The sequence below is a fragment of the Emydura macquarii genome, unplaced genomic scaffold, assembly GCF_026122565.2.
Source record: "Emydura macquarii macquarii isolate MOO-44397 ecotype Brisbane River unplaced genomic scaffold, CSIRO-AGI_Emac_v2 contig_2297, whole genome shotgun sequence".
NCBI lineage: Eukaryota > Metazoa > Chordata > Testudines > Chelidae > Emydura > Emydura macquarii.
This window is the reverse complement of record NW_027132434.1, coordinates 2,982,352-3,003,140: the sequence shown is the minus strand read 5'-3', so window position 1 is coordinate 3,003,140 and position 20,789 is coordinate 2,982,352. Positions and strand designations below refer to the sequence as shown.

The window sequence follows — 20,789 nt, the reverse complement described above, 5'->3', positions numbered from 1 at the left end:
TGGAGGAAAGTAAGTAAAATAAGCAGGTTCAAGGCACTGCAGCCCAAAATTACAAGAACATTGAGCAACCTCCTGTACAAAGTGGCTAGAGGGCAGGGAATTGTGGAAGCCTGCATGCGAGCAGGAGCGTGAGCAAGTACTTAACGCTACCTCTGAAACGTTAAAAGCATGGAACTACCGCTGTACTACCCTATCCCTTCTTGCCAGGGTATGCATGGCTGGTTATCTATGGCAAAAAGCTACTACTACAATAGGTCTAGTAAAATTAGCATGGTAACCTGAAGTTTTCCATCCCCAGAAGACGGACCAAGTATATCAATTTCAGTATTGGAGCTACCCTGTTTTGAAACCTAGCTAGCAGCAGCCTAGGACACCAGTACATAGTAGCTGGAGTGGCCTGCTACAACTTTCTGCATTAACTTTTTCCCATAAAAGAGAGGTTCAGACACAGTACTCCATAACATTAGGGCATGACTTATTCAATGAGGGCCTAACTACTGCCTATTTACAGTAATTAACAATTTCTGCAATGGTCTTTGTTCTCCCCTTTGTCTTGCAAACTGGACGTAAGCCCTTCTTTGGTTTTGAAAGTATTAACACCTTCTCCCTCCCAGCAATGGAACATGCAGTACTTTGAGAAACTTGAATCCATCATCTATAAAAAGTATCCTTATATGAACAACCTCCTCCTGTTTCAAGAGCAAACTGAAAAAACAACTGTTTGTGTATCTGGCTCCTTTTACATAGTCTCTTTATTCAGTCACTATTTGCCACAGCTCTTCCAACAAGCTGTGATACTCTGTTGCATACCTGGCCTATTCTTTAGTGCTATAGCTTTTAAAGACTGCCTAATCTAGGTCAATGAGGCATCAGGCCAGCTAGAAATGTTTTGAAAAAAATACACCAGTACATGAGAATAATTTAATCAGTAATACAGTAGTGGAAAGTTCCCTTTACATAGTTTAAAGTGGAAAATGGCTACTAGCATAAGAAATAAAGGCTCTGCTTAATTAAAAAATTTAAAATCTGGAAAAGGGAACATTTTTAAGGATCAGGGCAGATTTATTATAAATCTGTACTGAATGTTCAGGATTATTTTCTAGTTTCCAATGATACTACAAAGGGCTCTCTACGTTTTTAGTTTTATAAAGTATCTTCACTTGTAAGCACAAATGAATGAGAATACGGTTAAGTAATGGGGATAAAAGCACCAAATGCACATAGAAAATTACTTGTTTGACAGACGACACTAATTCTACTTAGAGGATTTTTAAGTAAAAGTCAGTCTGCTGTTTTCTCCTGCTTTTGCTCTGTTTGAGGGTATTTTCTCCATGTCAGGAGGTAGTGTTGCAACACATGGCTCCAACTTGCTTCCGTTTGGGGGTTTAACATCCTGAATGTAACTAAGCTGTTAGACAGCATCTAAAAATACTGTTTGCTATAACAGATAAGTCCACCCTGTCACTCTAGATGTTATGTACCTCGGGTGCTGGAACAATTTTATAGTGGGGATGCTGATGATGGAAACCATGGATTTGGTGTTTGTTACTATTTCCAACTAGGGGGTGCAGGAGCGCACAACTGCCTGGGAGTTATTCCATTGCAGCATAACTGAGCATTTCACATTGTAAATTCACATATTGGAGAATGTATATAAATTTGCTGTATCCTGCTTAGTGAGGTAGCGAATTCCCAAATGTGTTTCAATGAATGTATATTCAACTAATGACACATTAGAGATAGACATTATGCCCTTCTTCTAACGAAGGGAAATAGATGTGCTCAGTGGACTATTCTCAACATACCAGAAGTTCATTTCAAAACTAGATTCCTTCTAACAGGTCAAAAGGTTTTGGCTGTGGACTACATATATTAAAAATAAGAATTTCTAAAAACAATATAGTTAACTGCATTATTAAGACAATATTAAGATTTTCCTCTCGATGATCTGGGAAGCAGCAGAGTCGAGTTTTGTTGGGAGTATACCCTGACAGCTTAGAGACAGGAGGATTTCCAGTAGCAGGAGGTAAGTACTAATTTGCTTCAGGCAAAATCCCAAACTGTCTTGTTGCTAGACATCCTTGTCCCAGTTACCATCCCCAGTGTATCTGTTTTCAGAACCCTACAAATACTGGCTCCCAGAAGGATAAATCCAACAACTGAATGATATATGATGTTATCTGAACCCCTTTATGTAATTATAGCCTAATTACATACACAATTTGACAACTGAAGCATTTTAGTGCATTTCTTTAGGAAAAAAATCAAGGGAATCACTGTGTTCTAATATAGCTAAGAAGCTAAAGCTGTAAATGTAAATATACTTGTCAAAAAAGGCATCTTACATTAAGTTTAGATTTTGCTCTTTACTAATTAAAACATTTCACCACACTTTAAAAATACCCTATCAATCACTACTTTAAAAGATGACAAATCTACACAGGAAATAGAGGATGGACTGATTTTTTTTTTTTTTTTTTTTTTAATGACTTGCATTTGCAAACAAATCAAAAGACCTTGCATAGTATGAAAATACAACATTTACTAATAGTTGATATTTTACATACAAATCTTCATTGCCCAATTTACACAATTTATGAATACATATTAACACTTCCAGGTTATTCTTGGAGAAAACCATCTTTTTTAATGAAAATTAAGCTTTCATGGAATTTTGGAAAACATCTGAGTGAGGTAACTGAAATAATGATTGCATTAATCCCAACCTTATCACTCTCAAGCCGGGTTTTACACACAGCCATACAAACACTTAGGGATTGTTTACATGAACAATTAGACTGGCCAGCTAGGGTGTGAATACATCCCCCACTAGCTCTTCTCAGGGACCCAGCTGCCACATATTAATTAACATTTCTTCAGAGTGCTTTGAGCTAGTCTCATTTTAAAGAGGACCAGAGTGAAGCACTCTAACCAACTGTTACACATGCAGCAGAGACAACACGGGCTGGACAGGCTAGTGCTTGGTAGCTTCACATCCCAGCTTGCTGCAGTCTAATTGTTTGTACAGGCACGCCCTTACATACATGTGTATTTTTACATGTACAGTATATATAAAATATATAGCATAACTAGGAGCAAATATTGCACTGCATATCAATTGGGGCACTCCAGTGCGTATTAATAGGAATTTACAAGATACAAATTGGTATATAACTGCTTTTTATTTAAAATCATACATGATCACTTGTGTGGCCACGTAGTTTACTTATGAAAAGGCACTCATCTATAGCTATACATGTGCTGATGTAGACCTGTGAACTAAGTTACTTCAGTTTTGACTTAACTCTTAGCATCATCAGGATACCACCACCAATATTAGCATGAATGGCACTGCTTTGCAGAAATATCTGAAAGAAAACAGTTTCCTAAGATTATGTCTACATATGAGTGCTTCAGCAACATTGCCATGGTTATGCTGTAGCATAGACACTTTCTATGTCGATGGAAGGAATTTTTCTGTCGATGTAGATAATCCACCTCCCCGAGCTACAAGTAGCTAGGTCAACAGAAGAATTCTTCTGTCGACCTAGCTGCGTCTAGACCGGAGCTTATGTTGACTTAACTATGGCACTTAGGGGTATGAATTTTTTCCACACCCCCTGGGTCTTTCTAAATTTTAACTGTAGACCAGGCTTAAGTCTGGGGTCATTGTTGTCATGGAAAGAACACCTTCCCTGCCACAGGCCTCCAAGCATCTGGAGAATTTAAGGGGCCAAAAAGGAAAGGGAGGAAATACAAAAGAGTATTGGGTGAAAAGATGAGAGAAGTATTGGAAAGATGTAAACAGGATTTTATGCCCTAAATATAAATAAGGTTGATATTACTAGGTTAGCAATTTCTGTATAAAATAGACCACGTTATTCAAGATTTTCACAGATGATTGACACAGGAATACAACTGAGCAATCAGTTACACTATATGAATAAGAACTGTACATCTGTCAAGTATTCAGTAATGTTCCACAGGATGTTGGAAGAGTACAAAATACAGATTTCTTCACAACAATTTAGCTTATGGAAAAAAATCATCTGGCTCAAAATTCCTAATTTTTTGTTCAGGATTATTTCATAAAGAAAACAATTTATTATTAGAAATTATGAGCCACAATATGATCAGTCAATAGTTCAGTAAAAACCTGCCTTTAGATGAGTGAAATTTCAGATGAATTTATGGAAAGTATCTGAACTTGCAAGGATTACACCAGTGATTGTTTTATATTCACAGCGGTCTAGGTTAAAATTCTACTTCTCTGATCAGTTCTTACCCAGTCACGTCTTCCAATATCTTTCTGGCAAGTTTAATCCACTTGAAACAGGTACTGGAATAACAACCCCTTGTTTCTGCAATTCCCGTAAAACATCTAATATTGAATCTAATTCCACTTGAAATTTCTCCAACTCTTGATTCTTTAATTGGGCCAGTTTCTTCCACTTCTCAACTTCCTGGGTTTGCTGCACTTTAGTAACAAATTGTGTTTGTTGCACTACCTGTAAAAGATAAGTCGATTAACAAGAAGTATAGTGATTTCTAGTCCTCAGTTCACTGAATACCGTTCCTTAGTTCAGACAGTCCCTTTGCAAAAATATATACTATTGCATTTTAATTAAGTTTCTGATGTTAAATCCCAAAGCCCACTGCTAATTATTATATGGAAATATTTGTTCTGAATACTGGAAAATGTACTTTTGATAGTAGCAATAAATTCCTTTAGACATTTGGGGGGGGGGGGGGGGAATCACGAGAGGGAGGGAGTTTATACTCAGTTCAGATTAAAGAAGTCTCGCAAGAGATTTATTCTTTCCAAAGGTCCCAATTAAAAGTTTTAGCACTTAAGACTTGATGACAAATATTTAAAACTTTTGAATATATCAGGCCTTTGAGCCTTTTTAAAAATTGCTATATATATATACACACACAATTCAATTCAATTAGTAATAGTTTGCAACAAAAACAGACCAAATCTGGATTCTCTTTATGGTACAGAGACCCTGTGCTGTAGCTATACTCAAACTGCGTAATGAACTCTGTATAAATGCACCAAAAATAGCCTATAGTGACATTGCCCTGAGGCTACTGCAGATAGGTCTGAATGAGTTTTCACTCCTAATCTCACCAAATTCCAACAAGCTAATTTAAACATGTTAGTGTCAAAGGAAATAAAAATCCATATGCCATTCCTTAAATGTAATGTCTATTCCAGACAGAGTATTTTATTCTGGAATGTGCTGTAGAAAGCAGAGACATTATTTCAATCCCGTGTAATACCAAGATATAAACTGCCAGTTACTTTTATTATTTATGTGTATTGCCATAGCGCTGAAAAGCACCTCTACATGGCAAGCTGCAGCTTGTGGCAATGAGTCTCAGAGCCCAGGTCCACAGACTCAGGCTCATGGACTCACAACAGCGAGATATTCGGACTCATGCTGAAGCTCAAGTTCTGAAGGCTAGGGATCAGGGCTGGTCAGAACCTAAGCCTGAACATGCACACAGCTATTTTTAGGGTTGTAGCATGAGCACAGTCCACAGACACAGGCTCGTTGCCATGGGCTGTTGCTTCTTTGTAGATGTACCCTAAGAGCCTTAGTCAGGACCAGGATGCCAATGCTTCTTAACATTCAATACATTAGAATGTCCCTTTATTTTATTTATTTTTACTGATTACTAAAAACATAGGAACGGCCAGATTGGGTCAGACCAATGGTCCTTCTAGCCCAGCATCCTGTCTTCTGACAATGGCCAAGCCAGGTGCTTCAGAAGGAATGAACAGAACAGGTAATCAAGTGATCCATCCCGTCGCCTATTCCCAACTTCTGGCAAACAGCAATCCCTGTCTATCCTGGCTAACAGCCATTGATGGACAGATCCTCCATGAACTTATCTAGTTCTTTTCTGAACCCCAGTTATAGTCTTGGCCTTCACAACATCCTCTGGCAAGAAATTCCACAAGTTTACTGTGCGTTGTGTGAAGAAATACTTCCTTTTGTTTGTTTTAAACTTGCTGCCTATTAATTTCATTTGATGACCCCCTAGTTCTTGTGTTATGGAGAAAGAGTAAATAACACTTCCTTATTTACTTTCTCCAAATCAGTCATGTTTTTACAGACCTCTACCATATCCCCCCTTAGTTGTCTCTTTTCCAAGCTGAAGAGTCCCAGTCTTGTTAATCTCTCCTCATATGGAAGTTTTTCCATACCCTTAATAATTTTTGTTGCCCCTTTCTGTACCTTTTCCAATTCCAATACATCTTTTTAGGGCGACCAGATCTGCATACAGTATTCAGGATATGCGCATACCATGGATAAAGAGGCAATATGATAGATAAAACAGAAACTATCCCTTTCCTAATGATTCCTAACATGGTTAGCTTTTTTGACTGATGATGCACATAGAGTGGATATTTTCAGAGAACTATCACAATGACTCCAAGATCTCTTTCTTGAGTCATAACAGCTAATTTAGGCTCCATAATTTTATATGTATAGTTGGGATTATGTTTTCCCGATGTGCATTACACATTGTATCTGTCAACATTGGATTTCATCTGCCATTTTGTTACCTAGTCACCCAGTTTTGTAAGATCTCTTTGTAACTCTTCACGGTCTGCTTTGGATTTAAAGGACTAGGAGTCCCATTGCAGATTATTAAATTTGCAAGTTGGGAAACAAGGAAAAATTAAAAAAAAACTGAACAAAACATATTCATCAACTCAGAAAAATGAAAATTACTTAATAGTGATTGGTGTTTCTTACAGTGTTGCTCTTCTTTTACTCTACAAAACAAAAAATCCTCACAATAAATATTGGGTCACATTGTTTATTTCAATGGAGTCACACCAATAAAGAATTTGGCCCTATGACCCAGACAGCAAGTCAGTTAGGAACTGCCAATTAAGTCAAAGCATAAACCCTGCCAGCCCACTTCCACCTGAACTGAGGAACTTTCTAGAGCTTAAAGAAAGGGGAGATACTCAATATCTGAAGTTGTAGGAGTGAGTGGGTGAGGAGAGTTAGGGGAAGAAGAAAACAAATGTTACATTACAAAAGTTACAAAACTTGCTGTTTTGACTTTTAAATATTGACAGAACAGGAATGGAAATAGGACATTCACTGATTGTAATGAAGATATAAACTGCTCCACGATCATGTCTTAGATGCTTTTAAAGAAGAATGTTGTTATATCCTAAGTGGAAAGTTCTACTTTCTTTGACACAGTGGAACTTTCTACCATAAAGGGTAAAGCTTGTCTGTGCAGCAGACAAGGCTTTCTTGGGGGCCAGTTCAAGACTGCAGAACAATGCCCAGAGGAACTAAAAACCAGTACAAACCTCACCACCTTCTACTCCAAGTACAAGATGCACTTCAACTTTGCCTTCTTCAATTACCAAAATAATATTCCCCAAAACAAAACACTTCACTTCACATACAATTCTCTTCCTGGGGGAGGATGAGAGAGAGAATGAGAGTGTGAGAGATATTAGTCATACTGCTTAATACACTACTGAAAAGCACTCAGATACTAAAGTGACCCATACTAAAGATGGTGACCAGATACTAAAAGAACCCATTTTTTGTTCTATATAGAAGTAATTTCCCGCATATAAAATGATCCTTCCGCATATTACTAAGAACACAAAGACTAGATCCTCCTATAAAATGAGGTACAAGAACCAAAGAGAAATTACTTTACCTGTTGAAATTATATATGGCTATACATTAGGTTTTAAAAGAAAACCCTAATTCAGGTACAAATGGGCTGGCAGGGTTTATGCTTTGTCTTGACTGGCAGTTCCTTACTGCCTTGCTATCTGGGCCACAGGGCCAAATTATTTTTGTAGAGTAAAAGAAGTATATGAAGAAAAGATCCAGTTCACCAAACCACCACTGAATTATACAATTGTCTATTTGCTTATTTGTAGATTTGGGATAAAGGTAGTAAACGAAGCCTATGGACATTTTTTGAGAAAGGTAGTACATGGAACATATGGGAAATATTTTGCAAGTTTTTTCTGTTTGTCTAATATTTAAAAGTTGAGCAAACATATGTTGTTGATCTCTGTTTGGGGTCTCTGACTGAAATCAATCAATATTAAGTTGAGCTCATTTTATAAATATTTAATAAAAACTGCAGATACACACTGGTTCTCATTTTCTAAACGTAGTGTTCCTGTTTATTGCAATTTGTCATCTACAAATCGTTGTTACACTGGATTTCTAAGTATCTCATTTGAGATCCAATGTACAAGTAACTTTAGTTGCCCATGTAAATAATTGTGGGTGCAAGATTGCATACACATTTATATGGACCAGCGGGCATAAAAAAGGAGGACTTTGGTTTATCATGTCATTGGTTAAAATGTATTTGATTCCTGCAGTATGGTCTACAATAATTTGTACACATGCTGACAAAATACATGGGAGGTAGGTCCCGAGATGCTCTATTTTACCTGCTGAAGTTCTTGTTCTCTTTGTGCATGTCTGATCTCCATAGACTTGATTTTCCTTTCTAGACATAAGAAGTGTTTCATCTCAGGAGTCTGCCTCTCTTTAGCCTCTTTCAGTTCTTCCAACAGTTTTGCCATCTGAAATTTGAGATATTGTTACTTGTAATGAAGTAGTGCCAACTTTACTAAGTGTTATATAAACAAACAGGATTTCCCATCAAAATGCATTTAAGTTTCCTTTCATAGTATTTTGAATGTTAGCCCACTCTTATAATCCAAGTTTATTTTACAGCCCAAAGGTTCTTCCCTCTTATAAATTTCCTTTATGTTACAGAAGCCTAATCTCTAGTGGAGGATGGCTAGGAGTGGTTTTCCTCCAGAACTCATTAATGCAGATTCATACATCTGCCAAGAAAAGGTGTGGAAAGCACCACCGACTCTAGCTCATGCAGCTCCTGCTGACCAGGAACCTCAGAGGGCCTGAGCCTATGAACCCTTACCTATACACTTCTCTTTTCTTTCACATAATAAAATAATATACTGACAAATAACTTTTCACTATTGTTCTCAGACAAAGACTACACATCACTTAAAAAATGACAATTTGCACAGAGACAAAAATAGAGAACAATATGTTAGAAAAGGTAGTGATGGAATATATAACAGGGCTAGCACCTCCTCTCGTCTAATGTTACAACCTTAAATAATTTGCAGATTAATTATTTTCATCAATGAATTGAAACTGAGTTTTGGAGGGTTAGGAAATGGATGGGTGGGTTAGGGGTTTCTCATGAAGCTATTTTGGTTACTGCCTGTTCCTTGCATTTTTAAGTGGTACTGCAGTCTGAGGCGTCATCATTCCCTTAGCCAGTATCTACACTTTTGGATTTCAAAAAGGTTCCATCAGAACTTTCTAGAGTGCTTAATTTCTCAGTGTTGCTTTCTTGAAATGCAATACCCAGTACTGCTGTATTCTGAGGGTCCCACTCATTCTCCATTCTTTACTATGCTGAATTCAAAATAGACCGAAGTGACCAGTTCCAAATATCATTATGTTCACATCCTCAGGCCGTAGAAGCAGAGCCAAAGATGCTGCATCTTCTGATTAAAATCCCAAATTTTTAAATTGAAGACATTCTTTAGTTAAGCTAGGAATCTGTTATCTAACAGATTGGTGTAGTGAATGCAGCAATGATTGTGCACAGCAATTCAGAGGTAGATTAGCATTCAAAATATCTGAATTGTGACTCTCCCAAAATGTCCATATCTTTATCTAAGGCACTGGTAGTTTAGTGAAGCTCAACCCCATCCCATTTAATAGCAATTCCCCCATAATGAATAATCGCATTTATTTTCCAGTTTAGCTAAATTGGATTCTAGGCATTAAATGGTTAAAAGTTATTTCACACTAACATTAATAGTTATTACATAACTGAATAAAAAAAATGCAAGTGAAGTTTTACCCTGAAAAATCACAAAGTCAATGATCTCCAAAGCAAAATTAATCACTTGACAAATACAATCATGTTTTTTCTAACTGCCAGCCCTTCAAACTCAACTTGGAAGCAGTAGTTCAGGAAGGAGTCTTCCTTCTTACACATCACCAACCGTAATAAAATGTTTGTAAGTCAAACAGATACACTAGGAACAGATCTTCTGAGTAACAAGGTGCTATTTTTACATAGTCATTTTTCAGAGTAGAGCTGAACTTTAAGATGCATATAAGATGAAGATTAAGCATCACTCAAGGGAAATTTCTAAGTTGTGATAAAGCACAAGAACGCCTCCTGCTTGAGCACATACTGTTCTAGAAGATGTGAAAGAAATACCAGCAAGGACACTGGGTAAGATCACTAAGATTTCCAACATTTAAAGCCTTACAATGAAAAAGAAAAAAAAAAAAAAGATTTTATTTTAGCAACACTTCTATGGTGCTTATGACTTTAGTATTAGAGTGACACAGCATTAGCAATGTTGTTCAAATACACTGTGCAACAGTTGAAAAAAAGACAAACATTAGCATGATGGAGGATAGTTTTACAGGTAATAAATGGTATAAAAAAAAAAGACAATATATAGGTGTGGGATATATGATTCCTAGAGAATAACAAAACTAATGTAGTCAAAAGCAATACTTCCAGTATGCCCATATCAATGGAAGAGGTAGAGCAACTGGGAAGTAGATGACCAGAAAAAAATAGCCAGGATATTGTAGGTTTAGAAAATGATTAAATAAACCAGCAAGGAATTAAAATAGATGTGTGATAATTGAATGTCTGAAAACAAAAGGTCCAAACAGCACACAGCTGAAGCCCATGTGACAGCCTCAGGGCCATACAGGTAGTATATATATTCTGTGGATACAGCCCACATAACACATAAAGAACTGCATGTGTGGCCCACAATGGTAAATAGGTTGAGAACCACTAGTCTAAAGATTTTAATATGCACATATTTATCCTGGTGAGAGAGCAAAAGATAGAGATGCAGGATAGAAGATTTATTCCTGCATTGGCAGAGAGATGTACTAGACTCATGGGTCCCAAATATTTCAGTATTGTGGCTTTCTTACAGATGTTTTAAAGCTTGGTAGGTCTCCACCCAGCCAAATACCATTTTTCCCCCCTAGGACACTAGATTCAAGAGGGTTACTAGAGATTAGATGGTTTTGTGACTTTATTCAGCAACAAGCTAATGGAAACAGCACACTTTCATAGCTTTAGCACAGAATTCATCACACTTTCCTTTAACAGAAATCCAGAATTCCTGATTAGATTTAAAACTTGGCCTTCAGTTTGTGATCACTGAACAATTCTAAGATTTTCTTGAGCTGAGATACTTAAGATACGAATGGTGTCATCTGTTTCCAAGAACGAGTTTCAAATGCAACTGAAAGACTTTAGAGGATGTAAGTGAGACCTTTCTGTAATAAGAAATATATGGGGATGACTGTAAATAAAGCTGGATACCTGCCGCCTGAGTGATCACCCTATCCATTCTGTAACTGCCTGGCCAGCACTAATGGAATGTTAGATAGTTTATAATAGTGCTAGCAATGTTTAGATTGTTATTGTAATGTTATTGTATGCTTATGTGTTGCTTGCTACAGTGTAATAAGCTCTGAATATTGCAGTGTATTAAGGATTTAGGTATATGTATGCAGGATTTCTTTACATACTGTTACTTTGTATGTATGTTATGCTATACTGCACTTCAATCCTAAAAATCCTTATACCGTATAGTTTCTAGTATTCTGTACTTATTAAATGCTCATCTCTATGTGTGTTCTATGAATGACCAACTTTCAGTTTAAAAACCTAATTGTATTAAAATGAATAATTAATAAAGAGACATTTGTTTTTGAAGAATTTGCTGTTTAAGTGCCAATCCTTTGATTGGAGGACTGTATCTATGTCCTCTGAGGGGTAAACTAAGCAGGCAGGCCTAGGGAGTTTTTTAGTGAGCTGCAATTGGGAACTCCGGGTAAACCCTTGTAAATCCCCCAGGGTGGACCACAATAATTACCCACTTGAAGAGATAGGGCCTATGGGGTACCGGAATCTCAGGGTAACAGAGGGTACACCCAGCTACTGCAGCAGCATGAGACACAGATACAGATAAAATGCAGGTGATTTTTAGACCTAGTTTAATAGTCTCTTAATTAGAAAAACAAGAACAGGCATATCAATTAAAATCTTTTCCCAAACAGTTGTGGCTCTCCCATTAACTGTTTGTGGTTCTCAAGAGAACCAGGCCTCACACTTTTGGAAGCACTGTAGTATATGACCTAATTAAAAAACAACAAATGATAGCCTCTTTAGATGGGATGGAGTCTATTTAAAATGTATATTATCTGACTGTCCAATCAATTTCTCTTCCCACTTAGTTAAAAAACAACAAACCACCCGGCTTTAAAAAAAAAAAAAAAAAAAAAAAAATGAATTGCATCTGAATTATCACAATGAAGCAGTTTTCAGATGTCAGTCACTTCTAATCATGATTTCACAGAATCAAGTACTAGAGATCAAAGTGAAATGGACAAGCATTATGTAAGAGTTAAGCTTTCTGTGGCATGTTCCGCTTCCTTGCTCACATAAATGCCAATCCTATCCCAACTAATTAAAATTCACAGTTTTATTTGAGACAAACAGCAATTATTAGACTTAAATTCTAACCAACTTCATTTACCAAGACCTCAAGCTGACACAAGCTTGAATTTTTGCAGGTTCCTTTATTATTGGAACCTTTTAAAAATCAAACAGATTTCTTGCTTTATAATCGGATAGCTCAGAATTGAAACAACAAAACAAATCTTTCATTTACTTCTTTCTGTAAGACTTCCTCTCGCATTTGGGAAACTGCAATGGACTCTTGATCTCTGTGCAGCTCATTAACTTGTTCTTGTAGATGTTTAATTAAGATCTAAGGAAATATTTTAAATATTCCTCATTAATGTAAATCTCTGACAGATTTAAAACTCTTCAAAGTAATACAAACAATATTTCTTGAATTTTAATATTAAAATATATATAAGATTTCTTGAATCTTAATATTAATTTGTAATTGTATTGTACCTTATATTAGACAAAAACCAATAGTGATGTAGTTAATTAGTCATATAGTTGATTTGAATGTAAAATATTTCCATATTATCTTTATGCCATGTATATTCTCTTTACATTTTTCTTATGTAATATTCATTAATATTTGTTGGACAAGTCCCATTTCTGAAACAATATGGCATACTTTAAAATATTTAATTTCTAAGTCACCACAAATTTGGACCATTTTCTGTTAAAGTCATAACTGATAACTCAACATTAATTAGGAACATAGATATATAACTATTTTATTTTACCTCTTGTCTTGAAATTTTGCTATTTAGTTCAGCTACTTTAGAAGAAGAATGTTCCAATGCATGTTGACAAAGAATTTTCTCCATTTCTCTCTGATGGGATGCTTTTAGAGCTGCAATGTATTCTGCTGTATCTTCCTTTGTCCTGTGAAAGAAAGCTACGCATATAGCTGTTCCCCAAAATTGTAGCAACAAAATTTTGTGTGCATATACATTTAAAATAATTAAATTATAGGCCCCTTAACGTCAAAATTGCACATACTTCATTTGTTAGAAGTTACAAAGATTGTACACTATATGTGAACACCATGTGTATGCAGTTACTCTGACTACATGCATAATTTTGGTAACTGTGCATGAAATTATGCATGTATCCAAATTTGAAGATTTGGGCCATGAGTATTAGTATTACATTATTAGATGAAAAGACAAAGGCATCCAGGCTGCAACAATTTATATTAAATAACCTTGTTCTTACAGAAAGCCATAGCAAATTCTGGTTTTAGTAAAAAGCGCTTGTCTTAATAGCAGTGATATAACTACATAGAAGACCTATGTTCTCTTCTCAGCATGTTGTTCCTAAATGAGGGCAAGGACGGCTCTGAAGGAAGCATACTTAGCCACCGATGGAAATGATTGTCTCACATCATTCTGATCCATTCAAAAGCATCAGTCTTATTCCATCATCTTTGACCAGAAATATGCCAATTAATGCCAAATGAGGTGGCAATCTGTGTGACATATACACACTTGTCTATGAATACTTGTACAGAAATCACCAACTAAGTTAGACAGTAGTATGATAAGGTAGCAGCTTTTTGGTCATTACTAATGTTAGCTGGATTCATATATGTCATCTATTTGTCAAAAGACACAGTATCATTACTAACTGCTGCCAGGACCCCAATATTTTAATGAATGCATTCAATGACTGTTTTACCTTCGTATGTTACTTTCAGAATGAGCCAGTGCTGTTTGAGACCTGACCCTCTCCTGGCTCATTTCCAAAGACAGTCTTTCTAGCTCATCTTTTAACCTGGCATTTTCTTGCAGAACTTCTGAAATATGGGAATCAGCAAAGTTATGTGGCTGGTATATTTTATCATCAAGAGTATCTGGGAAGGGTTCATTTGTGCTGGAATTCCTTTTACTTGTTGTTAAAATATCCTTTTTCAAAATTTCTGTAGACTTTTCCTTATTGTCAGTTTTGTCACTTGAGTTCTGATTTGATAACATCATCGTCCTCTCTTTTTGAAGTCTCTCCACAGTTTTTGTTAGGTCTTGTATCTCTCTACTTTTGGTGATCAGTTCTTGATTTAATCTTACCAACCTGGCTTTAGCATGAGCTTGCTCCACCTGGTATTCTATCGTTTGTAAGTCTTCATCTCTTTCACATTTCTTGAGTTCTAACTGGGAGTTCTGATTTTTAAGATTTTCAATTTCTGTTTGAAGATTTTTTATTGTGATCTGATGGTCCTCCTTTACATTGTGAAGTTCTTGCTCAGTTGCTGTAAAACTGGCTTTGTTGTCATGCAGTTTCTGTGGTTCATTCATCAATTTATAGGCAAGGAGCTGTTCAAGCTCTACAAGTCTTTCTTCATACCGAAGCTGGGGGGAAAAAAAAAAAGCAATTTACAGAGTTGCACATCTATCACTCCTTTTTTGTATAAATTAAGGGATTAAGCACCTTAAGTAAATGTTTAACACATTATACATAACAAAATCAGTAATATTTACAAACACTATAATTTAGGTAGTTCAGAAAGCAGCCTCATGAATGTGATAACTCATTAAGCTACCTGCAGCATAAAAACCATGGTATATCAGCAAACTAAGGAACTATTCTTAGTAGGGATAGATGAGCACCTTGTAACAGCTATAAAGAAAATAATAATTAAAGCCAATTATCAGGAAAATGAATGTTTTCTATTGTATTACTGTGCTGGATGATTCTATTCAGCTATCATCAGTATGAACAGACAAATTAACATTCCATTCTCAGTTTAACATTAAGAGCATGTTGGCTCGCTAAGAAATTCACAGCATTTCGTGTTTTTGTTAAACATAACCATTCAACTGTTAGCTAGTTTCCACTTTGCAAATATGAATGGTTTGTGATGGGACTGGCCACTGCCATATCCTTTGGAGCTCAAAATTATATTATTATTATTAATTATTTGCATTACTATAGTGCTTAGAAGCCCACATCATGGACCAGAACCCCATTGTACAAATAGAACAAAAAGATTGTCCTATACAGACTCAGATGGAAGAGACCATCAAGATCATAAAACCCTTGTTTCTCTTGAGCTCTGTCATGACATTCTCTTCCAGAGGTACTAGTAGACAGATACACAAGGAATCGTCCTCTCAAGTATATAGAGAAGGAAAACCTTAGCAGTGTATTTTCTCCTCCTGGTGCCATGAGCAGAAGACTGGTAATTTTTCATTCAGGCGATTGCCAGGTTTTATTCAAAAATGGTCTATCACCAACTGATTCAGTCTTTTCAAGATCATATTCTCTTTCCCTGCTAGGTTAGGAGTGACCAAAATTGGTTTTGTGGGACAAAGCCCACTGCCATACCTGCAGGACTTTCCAATACAGAGTTTCAGATCTGGTGCCACGATTCTGGCAGAAGTATGAGCTTTCCTGGGCAATGGCAACCTAACACCTAATTGTCATGCTGCAGATCAGGGCCCAGGACACTTTCTGCAGGAATCCCCAATCCACAAACCGCCAACATAACACTTCTGTGTCCTGGACATCCATGAAGAAAAAGGTGAGGAGACAAGTTCTGGCTCAACATGCAGAAGAGACTGCAATTTGTAAGTGGATTATGCTGTTGCAGCCTGCATGCTTATTTAACTTGTATGTGCAGCCTGGTAGATGTGCACCTCCTCTCTGTATCCTGTAGAATTAAGTCCCCTCCATCTATTGATGAAAGGTTTTTTAAGAAGACCCAAGCAATCTGTCCTGCAAGTTTAATTCCTCTCTGTCACTTTCAAAATGTTTTTACAGGTCTACTATATTTTAGACACACAAAGCTTTGAAATTTCTATTCCCAAAATCTTTTTCAAATATTCTTTTCCCCAAATGTTATCTTTGCCTTCCACTTGCAATGTTACTACCTTAGGGACAGATACCCTTATATTCCGTAGAACCTCTCTCTCCAACCACTACTTGAAATAAGTTGTTACTCAACATGTATAAGGGCCTGATGATAGCCTTAAATTAGGCCTTGTCTACATTCAAAAAATAAGTCGACCTAACATAGGTCAACTTATAGCCAGCACAGTAATTACTGCTGTGGCTAACGTCCACACTACTTCCTTGGGTTGGTGGAGCGTTTCCTCACTAGGAGCACTTCCACCTAAGACGGGCAATGGGGCAATGTGAGGAGCTGAAAAACCAGGCTGTCAGCTGGGAGCCCCACAAGCTGGCTCCCGGTGAGCTGCTGCTGCCCCCCCCCCCACACACACACTCCATTCCCCTCCAGGAGCCAGCCCTGGGCTTCTCCTCTCCCTGTTCCCTGCCAGGAGCCAGGGAAAACCACCAGGGGCTCCCCCTCCACTTTCCCAGGAGGAAGCAGCCCGAAGCTTGGCAGTAGGGTTCAGCTGCCCCGGCTTTCCCACCGCCACCGTGAGCCGGCTCCCAGCAGGGAGCACAGTTGGAGAAACCGCCGATGGCTTCTCCCGCCCCGGGTTGCAGCTGGGAGCTGGGGTCCAGCTACCTGCAGCTTCTCCCATCCTGGCTTGCAGCCGGAAGCTGAGGTCCAGTCACCCGAGGCTTTTCGCCCCACTCTCAGCTGGTTTTCTTGTCAAGAATGACAGATAACTACCCATGTAAGGGAAGGCAGTGTCTACATTTGACACTGTGTTGCCTTATCTATGCTGACATAAGCCCTACACCTCTTGTTGAGGTGGTGTTATTATGTCAGCATATCAAGGGAGTTACATTGGTGGGAGAAGCATTTGATTGTGTATACTTCCACTGTTTTGTCAACAAAAGCTGACTTTTGTTGACAAAACTCTATAGTGTAGACCAGCCCCTACTTACCTTTATTTTTTGAAACTGTTGTTCCATGGCACGAAGACTCTTTTTAGCTTCTTCATCTTTACCCTCAAGTTCCATTTCTAACTTTTTAATTCTTCTTTCCAGGAAATCAATTGTATTGGATTTAGCTGAAATGTCACCACCTCCCTCAGAAGCTGCAGCAGCAGCATATATCAAAGCAGGCAAAGAATTTGGATGTCTTCTTTTTAGAATTGTTTCCATTTCTTTAATCTGTCAAAAAGAAAATTAACTCAAGTTAGATAGAGATTTGATTAAAAAAATTGTGGTTTTCACTGAAAATCAGAACATAAAATGGCCCTAGTAAGACAGACCTATAGTCCATCTTGACCAGCATCCTGTCTTCTGACAGTAGCCAGTTCCAGAGGCTTCCAGAGAGAATGAACAGAACAGGGCAATTTATCAAGTGAGCCATCCCCTCTCATCCAGTCTCAGCTTCTTGCAGTCAGAGGTTTAGGGGCACTCAGAACATGGGGTTGCGTCCTTGACCATCTTGGCTAATAGCATTGATGGACCTACCCTCTGTAAACTTATCTAATTCTTTTTTAACGCAGTTATACTTTTGGCCTTCACAACATCCCCTGGCAATGAGTTCCACATCCCTTGGCAATGAGTTGACTGCGTTGTGTGAAGAAGTACTTCCTTATATTTGTTTTAAACCTGTGGCCTATTAATTTCATTGAGTAACCCCTGGTTCTTGTGTTATGTAAATGGTTAAATAACACTTCCTTATTCACTTTCTCCACACCACTCATGATCATAGAATCATAGAATATTAGAGTTGGAAGGGACCTCAAGAGGTCATCTAGTCCAACCCCTGCTCAAAGCAGGACTAATCTCAGCTAAATCATTCCAGCTAGGGCTTTGTGAAGCCACAGCTTAAAAACCTCTAAAGATGGAGATTCCACCACCTCCCTAGGTAACCCATTCCAGTGCTTCACCACCCTCCTAGTGAAAAACAAACAATTTCCTAATATCCAACCTAGACCTTCCCCACTGCAACTTGAGACTATTGCTCCTTGTTCTGTCATCTACTACCATTGAGAACAGCCTAGCTCCATCCTCCCTGGAACCCCCTTTCAGGTAGTTAAAGGCTGCTATCAAATCCCCCATCATTCTTCTCTTCTGCAGACTAAACAAGCCTAGTTCCTTCAGTCTCTCCTCATAAGTCTTGTGCTCCAGCCCCCTAATCATTTTTGTTGCCCTCCACTGGACTCTCTCCAGCTTGTCCACAGCCTTTTTGTAGTGGAGGGCCAAAACTGGACACAATACCCCAAATGCAGCCTCACCAATGCTAAATAGAGGGGAATAATGACTTCTCTCGATCTGCTGGCTATGCTCCTACTAATGCAGCCCAATATGCTATTAACCTTCTTGGTAACCAGGGCACACTGCTGACTCATATCCAGCTTCCTATCCACTGTAATCCCGAGGACCTTTTCTGCAAACCTGCTGCCTAGCTTGTTGGTCCCCAGTCTGTAGCTGTGCATGGGATTCTTCCATCCTCAGTGGAGCACTCTGCACTTGTCCTTGTTGAACTTCATCAGATTTCTTTTGGCCCAATCCTCCAATTTGTCTAGGGCACTCTGTATCCTATCCCTACCTTCCAAAGTATCTACCACTCTGCCCAACTTAGTGTCATCTGCAAACTTGCTGAGGGTGCAATCTACCCCCACCTCTGGATCATTAATGAAGATGCTGAACAAAATTGGCCCCAGGACCGACCCCTGGGTCACTCCGCTTGTTACCGGCTGCCAGTTAGACATCGATCCATTGATCACTACCTGTTGAACCTGATGATCTAGCCAGCTCTCTATCCATTTTATAGTCCATTCATCCAACCTATACTTCTGTAACTTGCTGATAAGAATGCTGTAGGAGACTGTATCAAAAGCTTTGCTAAAGTCAAGGTATATACGTCCACCTCTTTCCCCATATCCACAGAGCCAGTCACCTCTTCATAGAAGGCAATCAGGTTGGTCAGGCATGACTTGCCCTTGGTAAATCCATGCTGACTGTTCCTGATCACCTTCCTCTCTTTTAAGTGCCTTAAAATGGATTCCTTGAGGACCTGCTCCATGATTTTTCCAGGGATTGAGGTGACGTGAGTTAGTAGCTCTGCAACTTCATATCGGAGTTCTTTCAGAATTCTTGGGTGAATGCCATCTCATTCTGGTGACTTCTTATTGTTAAATTGATCAATTTGTTCTAAAATCTCCTCTATTGACACCTCAGCATGGGGCAGTGCCTTAGATGTGTCATCGAAAAAGAATGGCTCAGATGTAGGAATCTTCCTCACGTCCTCTGTGAGTGAAGACTGATGCAGTTTTTTTACTCTGTTGTTTAGTCACGGTGGCATTTTTTTGGTCCAAATGCAGGTAAATGTATTGTGTGTGTGGACAGGAAGGGGCTTGGGACAACATCCAAGTAAGAATCTAAGGTCTCGTCTGCATTACAGAGTGTTGTTGATGCAAGCGATGATGATCCAAAAGCACTATAATTACAACGCTTGTACCTGTTCACACAACACTCATTGTGTCATGGAAGCTCAACCATAATTGTTGCTCTAGCATTGACAGTGAGAGCAGTGCACTGTGGGTAGCTATCCCACTGTGCAACTTGCCACCTTCTGGAGCTGGGAGTTGTGGGAAGGTGGAGAGGATTGCAGTGTATCATGGGTGCAGGCGCACTATCCCAGTGTTTTCCGTCCTGTCATTCCATGGGTTTCCAACTGCGTTTCACAGTATTTTTCAATGGACCTTGTTTACTGTGCACACCCACCATCTGAAAAGATGGATCCTGCATTGCTCTCCAATGTTGTGGTCAGTGTTCTGAACACATTGCAGCTGCTCATGCAGTATATCAGGAACTCCCAATCTGAAGAGAAGGTTACTCACCTTATGTTGTAACTGAGGTTCTTTGAGATGTGTGTCCCTGAAAACGTCTGTGTGCAGGGTGGATAGTGATATGGAGTAGGCCTCCTGAAGGTCAAGGGCTGAGAACCACTAGGCAAGGATGAGGAATCATGCCTAAGAGAAGATGTTTCTTGATCAGTGCTTGTCTCCATCACCTGTGCATTTTCTGGAGTGGGCTCAGATGCAGATGGAACTGAGCGTGTAGAAGATCTCGCTCTGCTTTTATGTGGGCTGGGTGGTCTGCTATAAGCTCTAGGAATAGTTTGACCATGTATCCTAGTTCTGCCATTGACTGCGATATGGCATGGGTGGTCTGAACCATGGTGGCCCATACCAGGGAGATGCACTGGTTCTCTTGTGAGGTGTATGGCTGGGTGCCTCTGAAGGTGGTCTGGTAGTAGAGGAATGCTCTGATGAAAATCCCACCTCCTCTGCCTCACTGTCCTCTTCACTTGAAAAGGGTACTGGAGAGAGCTTCGTTGT

The 20,789-nt window shown here is 38.5% G+C and overlaps 1 protein-coding gene across 1 annotated transcript in view; it reads right to left on the bottom strand.

Annotated features, from left to right (window-relative positions):
• Positions 1-1,791: 1,791 nt before the first annotated feature.
• The window catches only part of CEP162 (centrosomal protein 162), an 86,968-nt gene continuing 67,970 nt past the window's right edge, over positions 1,792-20,789 (bottom strand). The window contains exons 21-26 of the mRNA XM_067560746.1: positions 17,377-17,604; positions 14,260-14,927; positions 13,323-13,464; positions 12,788-12,886; positions 8,468-8,602; positions 1,792-4,508 (exon numbers count right to left, since the gene is read on the bottom strand). Coding sequence (XP_067416847.1) covers positions 4,290-4,508; positions 8,468-8,602; positions 12,788-12,886; positions 13,323-13,464; positions 14,260-14,927; positions 17,377-17,604 — 1,491 coding nt within the window. The 3' untranslated portion in view covers positions 1,792-4,289. The remainder of the gene's footprint in view (positions 4,509-8,467; positions 8,603-12,787; positions 12,887-13,322; positions 13,465-14,259; positions 14,928-17,376; positions 17,605-20,789) is intronic.